The following is a 20448-nucleotide window of genomic DNA, read 5'->3' on the forward strand; positions in this document are numbered from 1 at the left end:
AGGAAAGATACGTTTCCTGTCCCAAGAGCTCAGTAAATGAAGAAACATCCAGAGGCACCTGGGTGGCTCAGCTGGTTAAATGTCCGACTTCAGCTCAGGTCACAGTCTCACCGTTTGTGGGTTTGAGCCTTGCTTCTGGCTCTGTGCTAACAGCTCAGAGGCTGGAGCCTGCTTTGGATTCTGTGTCTCCGTCTCTCTCTGCCCCTCCCCCACTCGCACTCTGTCTCTCTCAAAAATAAAGATTAAAAAAAAAAAAAAAAAAAGAAGAAACATCCATATTTCTTCCTCCTGTCAGAAAACCAGATGACATAAGCCCTGTTAAATATCATCCCCTCTCTTGCAAACCCAACACAGTGTTGAAACATTTGGGTAGATTCCTAGACACATTTCCTTTGTACAATAGGGTCCAAACTGGGCACATAAGAGAATGTCATGAAGGAAAACACCTTTGGTTTCAAGATGAAGATACATTCATGAAGCTTTATTGCATCTGTTTCCCTCACCCAAATGAAGTAACCAGTCATTTAAACTTGCAGTTCTTACTTAACATTCTCAAGGTGACAAAAGTTCAGTAACTCTAGAGGTTAAGTTGTTAAAACCTCAGTTTTTATACAAATAGTGAAGGCGCTTCTTAAGAAAAATTTAACCTTGTAAATGGCACATGGTTCTGATAATTAAAACAGTTGCAAAGAGCATAAAGTGCAGCGGACTTATAATGTAAAGGATGCAAACAAAATAGATTCAAGTTATTTCTCAGCAAAATGATACAATATTGAAACTAAAAAAATTCCAGAGTAAACCACAATGATTTAAAGGTAAGAGTTGCAGAAATAAAACAATCTTAGCAGAAAAACATTACATTCTTGACCTTGGATCTGGATACACTAAGTCTGAGCCCTATAGTTCTCCCCCACTGAATGTTTTAGGGGTACCTTGGCCAAAACAGATGTGACCCAGTACCAGGGCTGATTTCACTTGTGCTTCTGGGAGCCCACATGTCTGCATATCCCCACCTACACAGCACTATGGTGGAGGAGCTGGGAAGGGTTTTAATTATTCTCCTATGAATGAGGGTCAACTCTTGATCATCTGCTGGGGGGTGGAGGAGGGTGATGGTGGTAATACAGAATGGCAGACATTCCTAATACTTTTCACCCTAGGGTCAACAGAACAGAACCTGGTTACAGAGTGGAAGGTTACAGCACTCTAAGACTGTGGATAATGTACCGGCCTGTGGTCTGAGTTCCTCCTTTCCTCCCACTTACTCTTGCCCGGAGCCAGGGCTGGCCCCCCAATCCCAGGCTGCCATGGAGGCTTTTGTAAGGGAGTGTCTATAGCATAAGATAAGGACTTTTATAACTATAGCAAAGTTAAGGACTTTGACTCCCATTCCCCACTGCCCTGCATCTACAGGACCCTCTGGCTACCACCAGCATTGGCTCTAACTCCAGATTTTACTCCTGGTGAATTTCTGCAGAACTGGCAATTGTGTGTATATGGAGGTGGGGATGGGTGCCCTCTGCACAGACTCGCTCAACCACAGTGGTGCACAGGAGGTTAAGAACGAGCATGGGGTCTACTGGGCTACAAAGGGGGACCTGGAATTCTGGGGATAATCACTCATCTCATCCCAAGCAGCTCAGTCTTTGCTCTGAAATTCGTAACATGCACATTGAGCCAGCAACAACAAAGTCCCAGCTCTGAGTAGCCCTCAGAAAGGCTCCTGTGACAACCTTTGATCAGCTCACAAGGGAAATTCAGAGAGAAGGCCGGAGGGGAGCCTTCTCCAGGCTGAGCAGTGATCGTGAAAAAGACCTCGGGACATCGGTAGTGAGTAATCAGGACGAAGAAACCGCCCGGGTCTGGAGCTGCATGCAACTGACCCAGAGAACAGCCTGGTTTGGGGGAATCCCTCTGCCACTGGGGGTAGGGGTCTCCTGAGAGGCAGTCTTATGTCCCATTTCAGAGGGGGCCAGAGCCCTCAGATATTTCTAATAAATTAATCAGGACTCTCACCCAAGAGGTGGAACTCACTCGTCACCCTCATCTACTGTCTAGTCCAACCTGGCTAAAAGGGTGAGGGAAGGTGTTTCACTAATATTTAGATCACTTAAGAAGAATTTTCCTCAAATTCAAGGTGATGGGTACCTCCTCAAGGGGCTAGGATTTTATGTTTTGTTCTTAACCATGGCTGTTTATGACAATCCCAACTTCATACTTCAATGTGCACTTTATCTCATTTCCAAACTTAAAAAAAAACCCAAAAAACAATCATTATGTCATAAGAGTTCAGAGTACATAAAAAAAATATTATTCTAAAAGAATAGACTACAAAGAGAGGCTTTAGTTAATGTTAAAATAGGCAAGGTCATGCTTTCCATATAGCATGTACAGCCAGAGCTGTCTAACACCTTTTTGTTTCTTCGGATAAAAATTACTTAGCTTCAGCATGGGTGTACATTCAAAATGTAAAATGCACTCGTTGTCACAAATTTGTAGAGTTCATGACTGAATTTCCTAAATTAGCTAATACTGTTGGGGGATGGGGAAGAGGACTTTATGTAAACTATCGGTTGCAAACATTCACACAGAGTCATCTGGAAAAAGCCGGGTTTTAAATTTGGACACTTTTTGTAAGTGATCTGGGCTCTGGGCTGAATCCGGGTTCTTCCACTCCTCTTTTCGAGGTGTTATAAGTGGGGCCACAACATCACTATCCTGTCAAGAAAAGAAAAACCAGGAACAAATAAAATCCAGTTTTCATAATTTTGAGGAAATCCTTAGGTACACATATCCTTGTCTTGCAGACAGATTGCTTCTAGACGAATGTACTCTTGGGAAACCCCAAATTATATATATGCCCTGTGCTTAGGTCCAATTAGAAACACCGCAGTCCTAAGCAGGTAAGAGCCTTTGTAGAAAAAGCTAACAGACCTATTCTTTTCAAAGATGACCAAAAGCAACACCCTCCCCCATTCTATGACCCTCTCCCTTCATACACTTTCATGAAACACAAACTTGGTTTTTCCAGGAAAGAGGGACTTCACTGGGTCCCTGCTCCTCTCTTGCTTACTCCCCTCTGCAGTAGATGGTCCTGGTCTACAAGAGGCCCAAAAGGGGGAGGGACAGGGGTGTCTAAGTGTCCTACTTCAGCTCAGGTCATGATCTTGCAGTCCATGAGTTTGAGCCCTGCGTCAGGCTCTGTGCTGACAGCTCAGACCCTGGAGCCTGCTTTGGATTCTGTGTCTCCCTCTCTCTCTGCCCCTGCCCCACTCACGCTCTCTCTTGAAAATGAATAAACAATAAAAAAAAATTTTTTTAAGGGGGGGTAAGGGCAATTTATATGTGCAGAACTTGAACTTTTTCCTGCAAAGTTATAACTTTGGCCCATCAGCATAGATTCCACTGTAGATTCCATCAGCATAGATTCCATTCCATGAGGAATGACCTCAAAGTGAAGTGACACTATGACTTGAAAGAAATGAGTGTAAGAAGGCCCTCTAAGACCTGACTATCCTAAACTGTTCTTGAACTTGTGCATAGATTTTCTTAGGGTGTATGAGGGTTCAGGAACTCTGAGAGCCTTTACTGCACTAGGAATACAATGTCTGGGTAGAATACATGCTCTTCATTTGCACCTGTGCTCTCAGATCCACTTTTCACCTTTCTGCTGCTCTACTCTGTGTAACAGGAGCTGCTTTTTTTTTTTTTTTTAATGCTTATTTATTTTTGAGAGAGAGAGACAGAGCATGAAGGGGGGAGGGCCAGAGACAGAGGGAGCTGTCAGCACAGAGCCTGATGCGGGGCTTGAACTCACAAACCGCGAGATCACGACGTGCGCCAAAGTCAGACACTTAGCCGACTGAGCTACCTTAACAGGAGCTCCTCTTATAAAGTATGTTTCCCAGGTCCCCTGCCTACTGGCTTTTGGTTAGGTTTGGCCAAAGGGGGGCACAGGTGGAAGACTGGAAGGGAGGAGGACAGAGAAGTGAGGGTATTACTCCCCTGAACCCTTCTGGCACTGGCAGCAGTGGCCGTGACTCTTCTGTGGTTCTAGCTTCTGCAGGTGGCCCCAAGACCTGGGCTCCCACCTCCACCCCCAGAGGCGGTAGCAGCTTCCTGCTGTTGTCTCACTATCCTCTGCTCATTTAGCTCTGCCAAAGCTTCTGTATCTTGTCTCTGCTATCAAATTTGTCAAACTACTCTGGATCTGACTTGATAGAGCAACTAAAAGCGGCCATTTAATTGCCATGATACTCCTATCTGGAAGATCTTATAGTACAAGGTCAACATTATTTGCCTTCAAATTCATCTCTATTTCTACCAAGGATCCTTATTTCTACCCATTCTAATTTTGACTCTAGTGAATTTTATAAATACAAACTTGAATGTCACTCTCGTGCTTAAAACACTTCAATGGCTTCCATTGCTCTTGGCCCACAAGACTATGCAAGATCCCATGGACCCCTCCCTGAATGCACTATGTTCTTGATCATCTTCTGGCCTCCCCCCTTCACCCCCCTTACCCAGGTGACTCCTCATCCATCCTTCAGGTCTCACCTTCTAAATCCTTCTTAAAATAAGCTTTTACCAACCAACCAAGTGTGGCTTAAATCCTTCTTCTTTTGGCTCATCTAAGACTCTGTACACACTGTGCCCCATCCCAAAGCACTTACCACACCACTGTAATTGTTATTTACTGGTGCGTCTATTAACAGAGTGTGATCCGTGGAACTATGTCTGTCTTAGATACTGTTCCATCTCTGCTACCTAACATAGGACCTAGCGAAAGTCCTCATTCAAGGAATGAATGTATCTAGTTTTAAAGTAGTTATCGCCACATAGCTGAACTTCAATAGCTTTTGGTCTCTCTAATTCTAGTCTCTCCTAGTTCCAATCCATCTGCTGCTGGAGTTTTCTTCCTTAATGTTTATTTATTTTTGAGAGAGAGAGAGAGAGAGAGAGAGAGAGAGAGAGAGAGAGAGAGAGAGAGTGTGTGTGTGTGTGAGCAGGAGAGGGGCAGAGAGATGGAGAGAGAGAATCCCAAGCAGACTCCACGGGGTCACCACAGAGCCCACCCAGGGCCTGAACTCACAAAACATGAGATCATGACTTGAGCTGAAACCAAGAGTCAGATGCTTAACTGACTGAGCCACCAGGTGCCCCTAAAGATTTTTTAAATTATTTTATTAATTAATTAAAATGTTTATTTTTTTTTGAGAGACAGAAAGAGAGAGTGTGAGCATGCGAGAGGGGTGGGGAGAGAGAGAGGGAGACAGAGAATCCCAAGCAGGCTCCATGCTGTCAGTGCAGAGCCTGACGTGGGGCTCAAGCCCATGAACCTGAGATCATGACCTGAGCCAATATCAAGAGATGGATGCTCAACCAACAGAACCAGCCAGGCGCCCCTAAAGATTTTATTTTTAAGTAATTTCTACACCCAATGTGGGGCTTGAACTCATGACCAACTGACCAACTGACCAGCTTGAACTCACGCTCCACCAACTGAGCCAGCCGGGCGCCCCTAAATGACTATCATTTAAATGAGAACTTTTCAGAGGAAAGTAAGGATCTCTTTAGGTTATTAATTAAAAACAGGAAATTGTGCAAAGTACGTGAACAACAAACTACTCACCTGTGGCTTGGTGAAGTTTCTGATTAAGCACCAATGAACAAAGTACTGGTGTGCAGCAAACAAGCTCTTTGCATCAGTCTTCTTGCAGTATACGCGAATTAGCTGCTCTGCAAACCTCTCTGGCAAAAGCTCTGAAACCTTTTCAAAGAACAAAAGATTTCACTGTCATCTTGAATTCACACATTGAAGAGAGCTCAGCTGTTCCTAAGCTTCATTCTTTTTTTTTTTTTTTTTTTTTTTTTTAAGATTTTAAGTAAACTGCACCCAATGTGGGGTTTGAACTCATGACCCCAAGATCAAGATCGCACACTCCAGGGGCGCCTGGGTAGCTCAGTCGGTTAAGCATCTGGCTTCGGTTCAGGTCATGATCTCCCAGTTCATGAGTTCGAGCCCTGTGTCGAGCTCTGTGCTGACAGCTCAGAGCCTGAAGCCTGTTTCAGATTCTGTGTCTCCCTCTTTCTCTGCCCTCTCCCACTCACACTGTCTCTGTCTGTTTCAAAAATAAATAAACATTAAAAACTTAAAAACAAAAAAAAAAAGAAAAAGAAAAAAAAAAAGAGTTGCACACTCCAATGACCGAGCAAATCAGGCACCTCAACCTAAGCTCCATTTTTCATGTTATATTAAAAACACCACATTGTTTTGCTGTCTTATCCCAACTGTCATCCAAAGAAAAGAATTGAAGATAGTTGTCATATTGCAAAATGTCCCACAATTTTATATTATTAAGACTAAAAAAAGTTTGTATTATGTAATTATACGTAGATCAGATTCTCATTAGAACATATGCAAATAAACACATTTAACTTACATGACGTCAACCGTACACACTCCTTTCCCATCAGACTTATAACCTAGCCACCAAACCAAAAACAGTGCTTTCATCTATGTTTAGCAAACAGGAAAAACTGGCTGTTAAGATGATTTACACAAAAATCAGATATACTTTAATTTCAAAAATAATTTTTTTTACTGTATACATTGACTTTAGGACCTAACCTGCATGTAAAATGCAGATTTATCATAAATTTGCCAAATGCCACTACAGTGTATTTATTTTGCCCAAGTAGTTACCTGATCTTTAGTAATCCTGACTGCTTTGCTGAGGTCACTCTTACAATAGAAGCGAACGTGATCAATAGGATTCTTGTCTTCCATTCCATAATCCATGTTGATAACCTTAATAAAAGGAATACATTAGTAATCACTCACAGAACAATGAGAATTGAATTCAAGGTTGTAGGAGCGTCACAAAAAACGAAGCAGAGCTCTCCGGAGGTTCAGAAGTAAGAGCACTAATAAGGTAGCTCATAGTGGAATGAAAATAACTCTGGTGCATGTGCCGTAGGGATGTGGTCTTGAAATCTGAGTGGGGTGGGGGAGATATTTGTGTTTTCAACATAAGGGGGGTATAAAGTCTGTATCCACTATGTGATAGCCACTATGGTACTACAGATTCAAGGAAACTCGATACAATCCCAACCCCACAGCACCATGTGGCCTAGACTGAGGTTGAACAAATGATTATAAATGTAATTATTGGGGCACCTGGGTGACTCAGTCGGTTAAGCCTCTGACTTTGACTCAGGTCATGATCTCAGTTCATGGGTTTGAGCCCAGCGTCAAGGTGTGCTGACAGCTCAGAGCCTGAAGCCTGCTTCAGATTCAGTGTCTCCCTCTCTCTCTCTGCCTCTCACGCACACGCGCTCCCTCTCTCTCTCAAAAATAAACATTAAAAAAAACTTTTTAAAGTAATTATCAAACTACATTTGTTACAAGAGCTACCAAGGAAAAGCAAAGGGTGCTGTCAAACTTTGTAACTGGGGAGCCTTGTGGTCTGGGGCTTTGGGGAATGACTAGCAGTGTTTCCTGGGAAAGTCACAGGAATGAACCAGGTCTAGGTAGAAAAGAAAAGAATTCCAGGCGGAAGAAAAAGCTCTGAGGCAGACAGGACTGAAACGGTGAGCTGGGTTAAGTAACACTGAAGTCACTGTTGATCTTGGAAGAATAGTTCTAGTATGGTGATGGCGACACACAAAATGTTTAGGAGTAAATGAGAAGTAAAAAAGAGAAGACAGGGCGGGTGCCTGGGGGGCTCAGTCGGTTAAGCATCCAACTTTGGCTCAGGTCAGGACCTCGCGGTTCATGAGTTCGAGCACCGAGTCAGGCTCTGTGCTGACGGCTTGGAGCCTGGAGCCGGCTTCAGATTCTGTATCTACCAACCTCCACTTGCCCCCCTGCCCCGCTCCTCCTGTGCTCACTCTGTCTCTCTCAAAAATAATACATAAATGTTAAAAAAAATTAAAAAAAAAAAAAGAGAAGACAACTCCTAGAAGCTTGGCTGTTAAAAAGATGCAAGAAAGAAGAATATGGAGAGGAATATGGTACCTGGGAAAGGTAAAAGGGGGGTACTTTTCAAGGAGTTTGACAGGGGTGAAGGTGCGGTTTGTTTGTTTTTTAAGTTTGTTTATTATTTGAGAGACGTGTAGGCACACACAAGTTGGGGAGGGGCACAGAGAAAAGGAGAGAAAGAGAGAGAATCCCAAGCAGGCTCAATGCAGAGCCCAACGTGGGGCTTGATCCCACAAACCATGAGATCATGCCCTGAGCTGAAATCAAGAGTTGGACGCTCAACTGACTGAGCCACCCAGGTGCCCCTGTTTGTTGTTTTCTCAAGATGAAAGTCTGTTTAACTGCTGATGGGAAAGTCAAAGAGACAGGAGAGAATGGATACTGTAAGGCTCCACAGAAGCGCTAAGATGAATGGCTCTATTGCCCAATGTGGCAGTCACTAGTCATAGGTGGATTTTTAATTTAAATTCATCAACATTAAATACAATAAAAAATTTAGTTACTTAGTTGAGGTAGTCATGTTTCAAGTGCTGAACCTGTGGCTAGTGGCTACCAAAATGGACAGCACAGTTATAGCCCGACACAGGGTTTGAACCCACAAACCGCGAAATCTTGACCTGAGCCTAAGTTGGATGCTTAACCAACTGAGCCACTGAGGCGCCCCTTTCCAAACTTTCTTTAATGAACATGTGCTGCTTTTATAATGGAAGTAGGGAGGCTTTACTTTATCTTAAAAAAAAAAAAAAATCTTTACTTAGTATATTTTTGGGCTAACTACTTACATCCACTATGAAGTCTTCAGCCTTTAGTTCAGTTTCTATCAAGATGTCCTTAGGTTTAGAATTAGCGAGATCTTCTGGAAGGCTTTTATAATTTTCCTAGAAAAGACAACACTCCTTACATTAGAGCCCCCGTTTTTCATCATTAGTGTTTGTGCCACAAAAGGTTCCCTCTCTAAAAATGGCACTTTACTAGAAAGAGTGGGTAGAGATACCCCTAACAAATACAGAGCTTCTAGCTTATGCCATCCTTCAAACACATCACAATAGAGTGATTCTCATAACAAAACTTCCACATTAAAAAAAAAAATGTGGCATTGACTTAATAGGAGGAAAGTGTTATGAGGCAGGGTGTGGTAATCAGTGTGGCTCATGTTACTGGCTTTCCGGCAAACAGAAAAACCTTCCATCAGCAGGAGATGAAAACAGATATGGATATCTGGCATGCACCATCTGGGAGAACCTGATATAATGTGAAAGAAGAAATTAGTAAACAGCAGGTCCTTCGCTTCTCAGTGAAGCTCATGCAGATACCTTATTTTGAGGCCCCATTCATTTTCTTGCCTTTAGATCTAGCCAAAATTTGGGGCACCCCCTCTCACTTCTGGGATGAGAGAATAAAGGTTTAGACTAAGACAGACTTGGGTTCAAATCCTAGCTCACTAACTGTGCTTCTGTAGGCAAGTTGTTTAATCTCTCCCAAGCTTCAGTTCCTTCATCTATAGGACCAAAGAACATGTTATTGATGAGATTAAGTGAAAATGAACGTAGAGGGCTTAGAACAGAGTCATGATATTGTGATGGGTTAATGGCTTCCTTTTGGAGGTTTCCTCTCTTGGAAGAGAGACATCTTTCACTATTAACAACTCAACTTACCTTTTCAATTTTTGTTGTTCCTTTTGGTTTAGTCTCACCCACATACTTGTATAGATTACGGCATTCAATTTTTTTTAAAATCTCTCGTGCTGCATTCAGTTTGGGATCAGAAGAATATAAAATCTCCAGGAAAATGTTATCTGCCAATTTGATAAAATTTCAGGTATGTTAAGATGGGGATAAAAAAGGTTTAAAGACTCATACACCGCTGTACTTCTGAAAGGATTTTAAGTGGACATTTACAAATGTAAGCACAGTATAACATTCAATGTCTTGGATTTGCTTTAAGATAATCTAGTGCATGGGAAAGGGCATATAGAGATGGCTTAAGGTTGGGTGATGGGTAAATAGGGGTGTATTAATTTGTTGTTGTGCTTTATTTTCTTAAAGAGAATGATACTTAAGTAATTATAAAGTTATGTCTGAAATCTACTTCAAAAACAGACCAGTATTTTATGGGAGTGGGTGGATGGAGGGGATGAAGCAAAATTGCCATGTTAGTAATTGTTGCAGCCAAGTGATGGGTACATGGAATTTTGTATGTTTCATAATAAAAAGTTTTTTAAAGTTCCATGATGAAAGTAGAAGGTAGTTGTTTTTAAGATTTTATTTTATTTTTTAAGATTTTTTTTTTTAAGTTTATTTATTTTGAGGGGCACCTGGGTGGCTTAGTCGGTTAAGCCTTCAACTTCGGCTCAGGTCATGATCTCCCAGTTTGTGAGTTCGAGCCCCACATCAGGCTGTGTGCTGACAGCTCAGAGCCTGGAGCTTGATTCTGTGTCTCCCTCTCTCTCTGCACCTTCCCTACTCATGCTCTGTTTCTCTCTCTCTCTCAAAAATAAATAAACATTAACAAAATTGTTTTTAAATAAAAAAATAAATTTAACATTCTATTATTCCAATTTAATTAAGATATTTTGGGGTAGAGGGCTTGCATTGGAAGGGAGGGAAGGGATAAGGTCCACTTATTTCCTAGGAATATTAAGGGAAAAAGACTAAAGTAAGAAAACGGTTCCCTAAGGCAGTGGTCATATGACATTTGCTATGTTTAAGACAGCCAACATCTAGGTAAGCTGAAACATTTATAGGCATTTTTATTTTATTTTTATTTTATTTTAAAGTTTATTTATTTTGAGAGAGACAGTATGAGCAGGGGAGGGTCAGAGAAAGGGAGAGAGAGAATCCCCAAGCAAGCAGGCTCTGGGCTATCAGTGCAGAGCCCAACTTGGACCTCAATCCCAAGAACTGTAAGATCACGACCTGAGCTGAAATCAAGAGTTGGATGCTTAACCAACTGAGCCACTGGGGCACCCCTATAGGAATTTTTATAGGAATTTATAAGTAGGAATTTAGGAAGTAGAGAGGACAAATTATGACATATTCATAAAAGGAACTACTACTCGACAATAAAAAGGAATAAACTACTGATGCATGCAATCTAGATGAATCTCAGACACATAACACTGGGTAAAAGGAGCCCTACAGAGATGAGTACACCTGCCTGACTGCATTTATGGAAAAGTCTAGAACAGAGCGCCAGGCTGGCTCAGTTGGAAGAGCATACGACTATTTTTTTTTTTTTAATGTTTATTTAGTTTTTTGAGAGAGACAGAGTGTGAGCCAGGGGAGGGGCAGAGAGAGAAGGAGACACAGAATCTGAAACAGGCTCAGCTCAGAGCCTGACACGGGGCTCAAACTCACAAACTGTGAGATCACGACCTGAGCTGAAGTTGGACGCTCAACCGACTGAGCTACCCAGGTGCCCCGAGGATGTGACTCTTGATCGCAGGGTCATGAATTTGAGCCCCATGTTGGGTGTAGAGATTACTAAAAATCAATAAACTTAAAAAAAAAAGTCTAGAACAGGCAAACAGTGGTTGTTTCTAGGGGTGAGGTGAGGGCAAGAACTGACTGGGATGAAGCATGAAGGAATTTCCTAAGGAGAAGATAATGTTCTATATTCTTGCATGTGTCAAAACATTAGCAAATGTACATAAAATGTGTGCATTTATACGAATTGTGTGTGCATTTTACATCAGAAGAAAAATCTATAAATTATTGTTGAACTTTAATCTTCATGCTAAAGGAGTTAGGGTAAAATGTCGGGTAAAATTTACTTAAAAATGCATCAAAACTGGGATGCCTGGATGGCTCAGTCAGTCCGACTCTTGATTTCAGCTCAGGTCATGATCCCAGGGTCATGGGATTGATGCTCACATTGGGCTCTGCGCTGATCATGGAGCCTGCTTAAGATTCTTTCTTTCTCTCTCTCTCTCCGCCCCTCTTCCCAGCTCATACTCTCTCAAAAAGAAAAGAAAAGAAAAGAAAAGAAAAGAAAAGAAAAGAAAAGAGAAAAAAAAGGAAGAAAATGCATCAAAATTCAGATGGGTTAACGGACAGGATGGTAAGTGACAGACAAGTCATAGAGCAAGTTCAGTAAATGCTAGAACAGTACCGGTGTGGTGAGTGTATAAGTGTTCACTGTAAAATTCTTCCAACATTGCTGCAGGTTTCAACACTTCCCAGTAACATGTGGAAAAACATTCTTAAAAATTAAAAAACAGGGGCGCCTTGGTGGTTCAGTCAGTTAAGCGTCCGATTTTGGCTCAGGTCATGATCTCGCAGGTCATGATCTCGCAGTTCATGAGTTCAAGCCCCACATCAGGCTCTCTGCTGTCAGCATGGAGCCCACTTCAGATCCTCTGTTCCTTTTCTGCCCCTCCCCAGCTGTGCTTGCTCTCTCTCTCTCTCATAAATAAAATAAACATTAAAAAAATTAAAAAACAAGAAGTGGAGACTTTTAGATAAAGTGAGTTGACTTTTGGAAAAGCAGCCAAGGTAAGGAAAGCTCACATGGTCCTATTCCTTCCAGGTTATGTAGTTAAGGCCAGTAAAGATTTTATGACTGCTCAAAATAATATGCAAGAAAGATAAGATTCTGGGTCTCAAATGATGAAAGCTGGAAAATCCATATGCTTATTCTACCATACTCTTGGCAGATAAAGCACAAAAATGTGACCTAACATTTTGTATAGGATTTTTGACATTAATACAATATCCAAGGGTATAACCAGTGGACTCATCTCATTGAACAGGGTAAAAGCTAGTTTGGGTATTATAGAACCTTCAGAGTGAGACAGAGCTATGTATAGTCATGTAGTAAAACCACATTAGGGGGCGCCTGGGTGGCTCAGTTGATTAAGTATCATCACTGCTGTCAGTGTGGAGCCCGCTTTGGATCCTCTGTCTCCCACCCCCCTCAAAAATAAATAAACCTAAAAAAAAAAAAAAAAAAAAAAAAAAAGACCAGGGGCGCCTGGGTGGCTGGGTGAAGCAACCGGCTTCAGCTCAGGTCATGATCTTGCAGTTCGTGGGTTCAAGCCCTGCATCAGGCTCTGTGCTGACAGCTCAGAGCTTGGAGCCTGCTTCGGAATCTGTGTCTCCCTCTCCCTCTCTCTCTCTCTCTCTCTCTCTCTGTTTCCTCTCTGCTTGTACTCTCTCTCTCAAAAATAAATAAATGTTAAAAAAATTAAAAAAACAAAGATCACATTAAACTGTATACTTTATGGTTTGTCACTTAACCCAAAAGTGTGTAAAATCCTGAATTCATTTCTTTTCATCAAAAGAAAGTTGAAATGTAATATAATGTTACAGGATAAATTGTTAGAACTAGCTTCTGATGATGAAGACTGAAGATTTTTTTTTTTAACGTTTATTTTTGAGAGACAGAGACAGAGTGCGAGCAGGAGAGGGGCAAAGAGAGGGAGACATAGAATCCGAAGCAGGCTCCAGGCTCTGAGCTGTCAGCACAGAGCCCCATGTGGGGCTCGAACTCACGAACTGTGAGATGACCTGAGCTGAAGTCAGAGACTTAACCACCTGAGCCACCCAGGCGCCCCACTGAAGATGACTTTTTAAATAGAGCATCACCTGCTTCGTTATGAACAAAAGTTAAAATATCCCCAGCTTGCTCAAACTGTTATGTAATCTCTTCTTCCATTCCTATCAACATAACAATGGGAGACTAGTATCTGCTATGATGTTTTTAAAACAAAACACAGAAACAATTTAGATACACATCATCCCTTGTGAGTGAAAGTGTCATCAATCCAATCTAGATTAATTAACCAGTAGGAAAATCACTTATTACATTATAAACTTTAAATATTGTTGTACACAACGTTCTGAGTGTGCACAAAGATATGTAATATGAGGAATCACTATTTAACTTCTAATTTTTGATTTACTTATGTTTGAAAAGTGACTAAAAAGTTCTAAGTCTAAAAGGGACTCTATATCACCTACATGTCTATTTTTAAAGAATAGTATATATTCTATAATACACTATAGTACACTATAATACATATAGTTTTTATTATTTAAATTTTTGTTTCTTTTGGTTATAGTTACTGAAATGTATGTTAAGTCTGTTAAACTCAATAATGAAATATTTGGGCTCATATTTTGTATATCCTGCCCACCCCCATATCATTCTCCTAGTAATCCGTTTTTATTGTTTTACAAGGGTATCAATCTGCGAGTTGCTGGGCATGGAGAATGTTGGTTCTTCAAGACAGTTTCAGAGGCACCTGTGTGAGTCTTGTTCTGCAGACAGAACCCAGCAGTAGCATCACACACAGGAAGCTCATGGAAAGTGATCTCGGCTGCCTTAGCCCACTCAGCTTGGGTTGTTTTTGCTCATTTAAAAAACCTTCAGCCTTTCCACCGATTCTCTACAAGCTACGTGACTGCTTTCTAACTTTCTTTTTAAACAGAGTCAGTTTCATGATCCGCCACGAAGAACTCCAACTTTTGTGGTGTACTTTTGCTTTGCTCATCTTTATGGCTCAGTCAGCACTTTCCCACATTAAAGAACCAGCTGCAACACCTTCACCTCTCCCTTCTCACCCTAAGCTGCAGGTTTTGCTTGTGTTGAAACGTGGCAAAATGCTCTTGGTATTCTGTGTTTTATAACAAAAGTAACGTTAAAAGCAAGTCAGTTTTTTAGTCTGGTATCAGTCCAGCCGTATTTTAAGTTAAATAACAGTGAATATTGGGTACTTAAGTGCCAAGTACTACATACCAAGTGTTATGCCTCATTTAAATACTATAACAAAACTATATGCTGGGTATCAATAGCCCAATTTATAGATGAGGAAACTAAGGTTCGAGAGGTTAAATGATTTTATCAAGGTGATACAGTTAGTACCAAGCAGAGACAAAACTCAAATCCAAAAGTATACAATCACTAGAGAAGCTAAATATATTGGTATGTTTGGAAAAGAACACATCTGCAATCCAGGCACAGCTTACACTTTATCTGAGATGGACTTCCTGTGTTACCGTCTAGCTCTTACCTGTGAGCTTAGTGAAGGCATCCATGTCATCAATTGCCGTAGAAATGTGATACTTTTTTCCTTCAGCACCTACAATTTCTATGTAGGGGTCTGCTTTGAGGAAAGCATCTGTAATCCTAAAGATCATTTCATAAAAATGTATGCTTATGAGAAAATTTGAATATTTGCTTAATGCCATGCTTAAAGTTAAGGAAACCTTTCTACTTCAGAGAAGTAAAACCCTGAGACACGATGTTCTAAAGACAACTGTTTTTTTTTTTTTTAAACAAACAGATACAAAAAGACAACTGTTTTTTGATCATACATAAATACATACATAAGTGCATGGGGATTCATCAGCTACCATGTTTACTGTGATCCAAGCATTATGGTAGGGCTTTAGATACATTATCTTATTTAATCTTTCCAACAAGAAGATAGATGTAATCAGCCTCAATTTTACTGATGCAGAAATTAAGTAATTTTCATTTAATCAAGTTAGGAAGAAGCCATACCAGGGTTTGAAACTAGCTGAATTAAAAACAAATAAAAACTTCTTATCAAAGTAACAACCATACAAATAGATGAATGTGTTCTAACTAGTCTGCTCATGTCAATTTAAAACTATTTAGAGATATGGAATTAACTCACATTCTACTTCTGAGAATTCCTCATGGGTCTTTGAGTCACACAGAGATGTATGGCTATACTTCTATCTGTACTTGGCTGAACTTTTCCGCTATGGTTCTCACTGGGCCAGGGAGAAGAGGTCAAATTCCTGTTGGTCTTACTATCTGCTACTAATTTTGACAAATAATTGACAGGGTAAGGACGGGCGTTAATCTTAATTCTTGAAATTAACTTGTCATTAACTTCAGAATGTCAATTATTCACGTCCCATCTCTCACCTTGATGACTAGTATCCGGCACATAAGTAACTACCTGTGAGGAGGTCTAAGGCATGCTCACGTTGCCTCTTCATGTCTCGCTGAAGCCAACTCTTCCACGCTTCATCTATCCCCTTTATCTATTCTCCTCCTCTTCCTCCAAATAAGTTTTTACTTTATGCTCGTTTTTGTTGTGTTTAAGGGAACCATTTTAGATTTATTCACTTAAAATTTACTTGAATTCCTAGAAATCTCAACTTGACCCAAGAATGATACTCTAGCAAAGCATCATGAAGAAATTTTATAGGGAAATAGCACTAGAATTTCTTACATTGTATCAATGATGTTGCCAACTTTGTGTTGATAAGCTCTGCGGTGCAAAGAGGTACGGGTATGGAACATGTCATACAGATTCCCAACCTCCTGCAGAAAAACATGAAATAAATATTAATGTAGGTTCAGGTTATGTTACCCTTGTTAGTAGATAAGTCCATAGGACAAGGAAAAGGGATGGTGACAGATGGACAAGAAGGCTATGCATAAGGACTACCTCATTAAAATCCCTGAGCCCACCCATTAAAAAATACAAGGTAGTTTGCAACTTTTGGTTTGCAACTTTTCTTCTTAGTAAACCAAAATCTATTGTTTTAAGTCTGTGGCAGGTTCTATTTTAGGCATCTTCAATATATTTTTTAATCTCAACAAGTCTAGAAAATTAGGCATTATTCTTTATATATTCTTTATTCTCAAAAGAAAGACTTTCTGTAGTACAATACCATACTACTCTTTAGCTACATGACTCTCATCTAGCAGAGACCTAATGATTTAGTATTTTACCTATTATGAAACACTAACATATATCACTAACTATGGTTAAGGATGAGACTTGAGCCAAACTTTCTAGGCTGAAACTTCAGTTCCGCCTTTTATTAATTGTATGTCTTCTTTGCTTCAATTTGCTCACCTGTTAAGCGGGATAATAATAGTATCTATTTCATACTGTTGTGAGAGTTGAGTTAATCCACCCAAAGCACCTAAAAACAGTGCCTCGCACAATACTTAATAAATGTCTGTTGTAACTTTGTTATTATTTAACAATGCAGTAGCAGTGAAAAGAACTTTAAGACACTTAACAAGTGCTAAGCATTAAGAGACTGATCATTTACCAAGTTCTGATTTTTCCGAATTATTGAATGATTACTTCTAGATTTCAAACTATGAACTACACCTTCTTTGTTGTTTCCTCTGATCTAGCTTACCTTATCTCTAGTACAAATACGCTTCCTATCATCTACTTCACAAACACGGGCAAATTTGATAAAGCGCTGGTAATCAAAATTATTTTGGATTCCAAGATGATGGCAGTCCCTAGAAAGATTCCAAAGCAGAGAGATGAAATTTGTCAACAAGAAAACTGTACCTTAAGTATCAACACTAAATGTACATAACAATTTTTTATTTTATTCATTTATTTAAATAAAATTTATATATATTTAAAGGATATGAGGATTTTAACCAATTTTTCTGAAGTGTTCAGTGCATACCTGGCAAAATAATCCCATTTGTCCACATCAATGCCATTTCTTTTATTGGCCACTATCTCATAAAGGAAGCTTTTCTCTTTAGGACGCCCTTTGTATGGCCACTGGAAGACAAGAAAACTCACCAAAAGTTTTAGGATATGAACGAAATCTATTTACAAGCAAAGCAACTGTGTTAATCTAAAAATTATAAACAGAGGGGTGCCTGGGTGGCTCAGTCGGTTGAGCATCCAACTTTGGCTCAGGTCATGATCTCACAGTTTGTGAGTTCGAGCCGTGCATCAGGCTCTGTGTTGACAGCTCAGAGCCTGGAGCCTGCTTCAAATTCTGTGTCTCCTTCTCCTTCTGCTCCTCCCGGCTCACACACTCTCTCTCTCTCAAAAATAAATAAACATAAAAAATTTAAAAATAAAATAAAATAAAAATTATAAACAGACACGTGCATGGGAATGTGAGATAAGTCAAAAAGTTCCACTCTTTCCTTCTTCCACCTAATTGCTAAACTAGTAGAAAAAGGAAAAGAAATGCTAAAGTATATGACATCCTGTTAATACCAAGCCTTGTGCCATTGAAAGGATTCTAACTCTATTACACGTCCCATAACCAACAAACTTTCTTCTTTTCTTGGTTTAAAAGTTTCTTTAAAATTTAAGATCTGGGGCCCCTGAGTGGCTCAGTCAGTTAAGCATCGACTTTGGCTCAGGTTATGATCTTGTGATTCGTGAGTCTGAGCCCCACATCGGGCTCTGTGATGACAGCTCAGAGCCTGGAGCCTGCTTCAGATTCTGTGTCTCCCTCTTTCTCTGCCCCTCCCCTGCTTGCACTCTGTCTCTCTCTCTCTCAAAAATAAACATTAAAAAAAAATTACAATACAAGATCTAATTATGAATTAGTAAGAATGCTCTTCATATGCTAATGCTTGAATTCATGCATGGAAATAGTATCTTTCAAAGTAGTTGCACATCTAGTCAAAATGATATGTATTGTTCAAAGAATTTTTGAAGCTCCTATATTTTGGAAATAGAATATTTGCTTCAAAATCCAGATTTTTTGGCAGGGGTTGGGGGGTGAGGGGATGGTGCACATGGGTGGCTCAGTTGGTTAAGCTTCCGACTTCAGCTCAGGTCATGATCTCACAGTTCGTGGGTTTCAGCCCTGTGTTGGGTTCTGTGCTGACAGCTCAAAGCCTGGAACCCACTTGGGATTCTGTGTCTCCCTTTCTCTCTGCCACAATGCAGGGCTTGAGCCCATGACCCTGAGATCAAGACCTGAGCTGAGATCAAGAGTCGGATGCTTAACCAACTGAGCCACCCGGGTGCATCTAGCTCTTTATCTTATAAGTAGATTGATATATATTCAAGGCAAAAATTTTTTAAAACCCAAAGGCAAACTATTTTTCAACTTTTAAATTAAAACAAACAAAAACAAAAACAGATTTTCCTTTGAACTATTCAACTTTTTTTCTATGTCTTCATATATCTAAGTATTTCAGATATGCTATTTTTTTAATTGATTTATTTTATTTTTTTCTCTTCTTTTAAAATTTTCTTCTATGAGCCCTGCCCCCTCCCATCCCTCCTCCCTCCTTCCCACTCCTGCACAGCTCTCCCTAAAGCACTCAAATATGTTAACTCTTTTAAAAATGATCTTATTTTGGGGGGGGCACCTGGGTGGCTGACTGGTTGGGTGTCTGACTCTTGATTTTGGCTCATGTCATGATCTCACAGTCATGAAATCAAGCCCTGTGTTGAGCTCTGCACTAGGCATGGAGCCTGCTTAAGATTCTCTCTCTCCCTCTGTTCCTCCCCTGCTCGTGTACAAGCTCTCTCTCTCTTAAAGAAAAATTAAATTAAATTAAATTAAATTAAATTAAATTAAATTAAATTAAATTAAATTTGGGGTGCCTAGATGGTTCAGTCAGTTAAGCATCTGACTTCGGCTCAGGTCATGATCTCGCAGTCTGTGAGTTCGAGCCCCATGCCAGGCTCTGTGTTGACAGTTCAGAGCCTGGAGCCTGCTTCAGATTCTGTGTCTCCCTCTCTCTCTGCCCATCCCACGTGGATTCTCTGTCTCTCAAAAATGAACAAGCATTTGAAAAAAATTTTTTAATTAAATTAAATTAAAAAATATATTTTATTTTTAAATAATCTTTATGCCCAACATGGGGCTTGAACTCACAACCCCGAGATTACCACTCATGTACTCTACCGACTGAGCCAGCCAGATGCCCCAAACATGTTAATTTTAATGGAGAAACAGGACATGCCCTTTTACATTTTTCAAACAATGTTACTTCAGGCTTCTATATAGAATACTACATATATATTCATCAAAAAACATTTACATATGTATTTTAATTTGGGAGGTAATTTCTAAAGAACTGTTAAGAGATGAAAAAAATAGATAAGCCTTTTTACTTTTTTTGCACTAAACAGTAGAAATACATAATGTATTTTATCATTTAGTCCCTCTAAAATAGCCAAATATCTCTCTTCAAATAGCTCTGAAGGATAAAAAAAAAAAAAAAAAAAAAGCTCTGAAGGAAACTAGAAAAGACTAGATGGAAAACACAGTCAATTCAAATTAAGTTGTAAACAAACTTACCAAAGAATCTTTGATTGGTGATTCAAGTGGTCCTGTAATTTGTTCCTTGATAAAGCAAATATCTTCTTCAGGGATGAGACCGTAATGTTCCATGACAGCTTTGAGTCCATTAGAATTAACTAGGTGCTCAAACATCTTCACTGAGCCCTGTTCATGCTAGGAAAAGTCAGCACAATATGATCTGTTATAGACTCTCGTCCATCAGGGACCCCAAATAATTCAAATTATTCTTGATTCCAGGTAATTCAGAGATAAGGTTCCAATGCATGTTAATTATCTAGTTCCCAACTACCATCTTACAGATATTTTAAAAAACCTGTTAAATTTGTCTGTAAACAAATAAACCTTTTACATATCATGTTCATTATCTCATAAATATATTTAATGAGATATACAATTTATAGTGCAGAAATATTGTATAGTACAGACAAAAGAATA

General features: G+C 39.9%; 1 protein-coding gene across 4 annotated transcripts in view; it reads right to left on the bottom strand.

Moving 5' to 3' along the window:
- SAMHD1 (SAM and HD domain containing deoxynucleoside triphosphate triphosphohydrolase 1) overlaps positions 1–20448 on the bottom strand; it is a 55619-nt gene that overhangs the window by 8479 nt on the left and 26692 nt on the right. For 3 of the 4 annotated variants that reach the window (XR_015249449.1, XR_015249450.1, XM_086702144.1), the window contains exons 7-15: positions 20011–20166; positions 17410–17510; positions 17125–17233; positions 16197–16288; positions 15000–15115; positions 9643–9782; positions 8770–8865; positions 6710–6814; positions 5636–5773 (exon numbers count right to left, since the gene is read on the bottom strand). Coding sequence is in view for 2 of the 4 variants with exons in the window: in XM_086702144.1 (XP_086558270.1) it covers positions 5636–5773; positions 6710–6814; positions 8770–8865; positions 9643–9782; positions 15000–15115; positions 16197–16288; positions 17125–17233; positions 17410–17510; positions 20011–20166 (1053 nt within the window). In the remaining 2 variants the exon portion in view is untranslated. Of the gene's footprint in view, positions 1–466; positions 2719–5635; positions 5774–6709; positions 6815–8769; positions 8866–9642; positions 9783–14999; positions 15116–16196; positions 16289–17124; positions 17234–17409; positions 17511–20010; positions 20167–20448 lie in introns of those variants that run through there. The other variant, XM_086702143.1, reaches the window with a different exon arrangement.

Source organism: Puma concolor, chromosome A3 (genome assembly GCF_028749965.1).
Source record: "Puma concolor isolate L17-30 chromosome A3, mPumCon1.1.hap2, whole genome shotgun sequence".
Taxonomy (NCBI): Eukaryota; Metazoa; Chordata; class Mammalia; order Carnivora; family Felidae; genus Puma; species Puma concolor.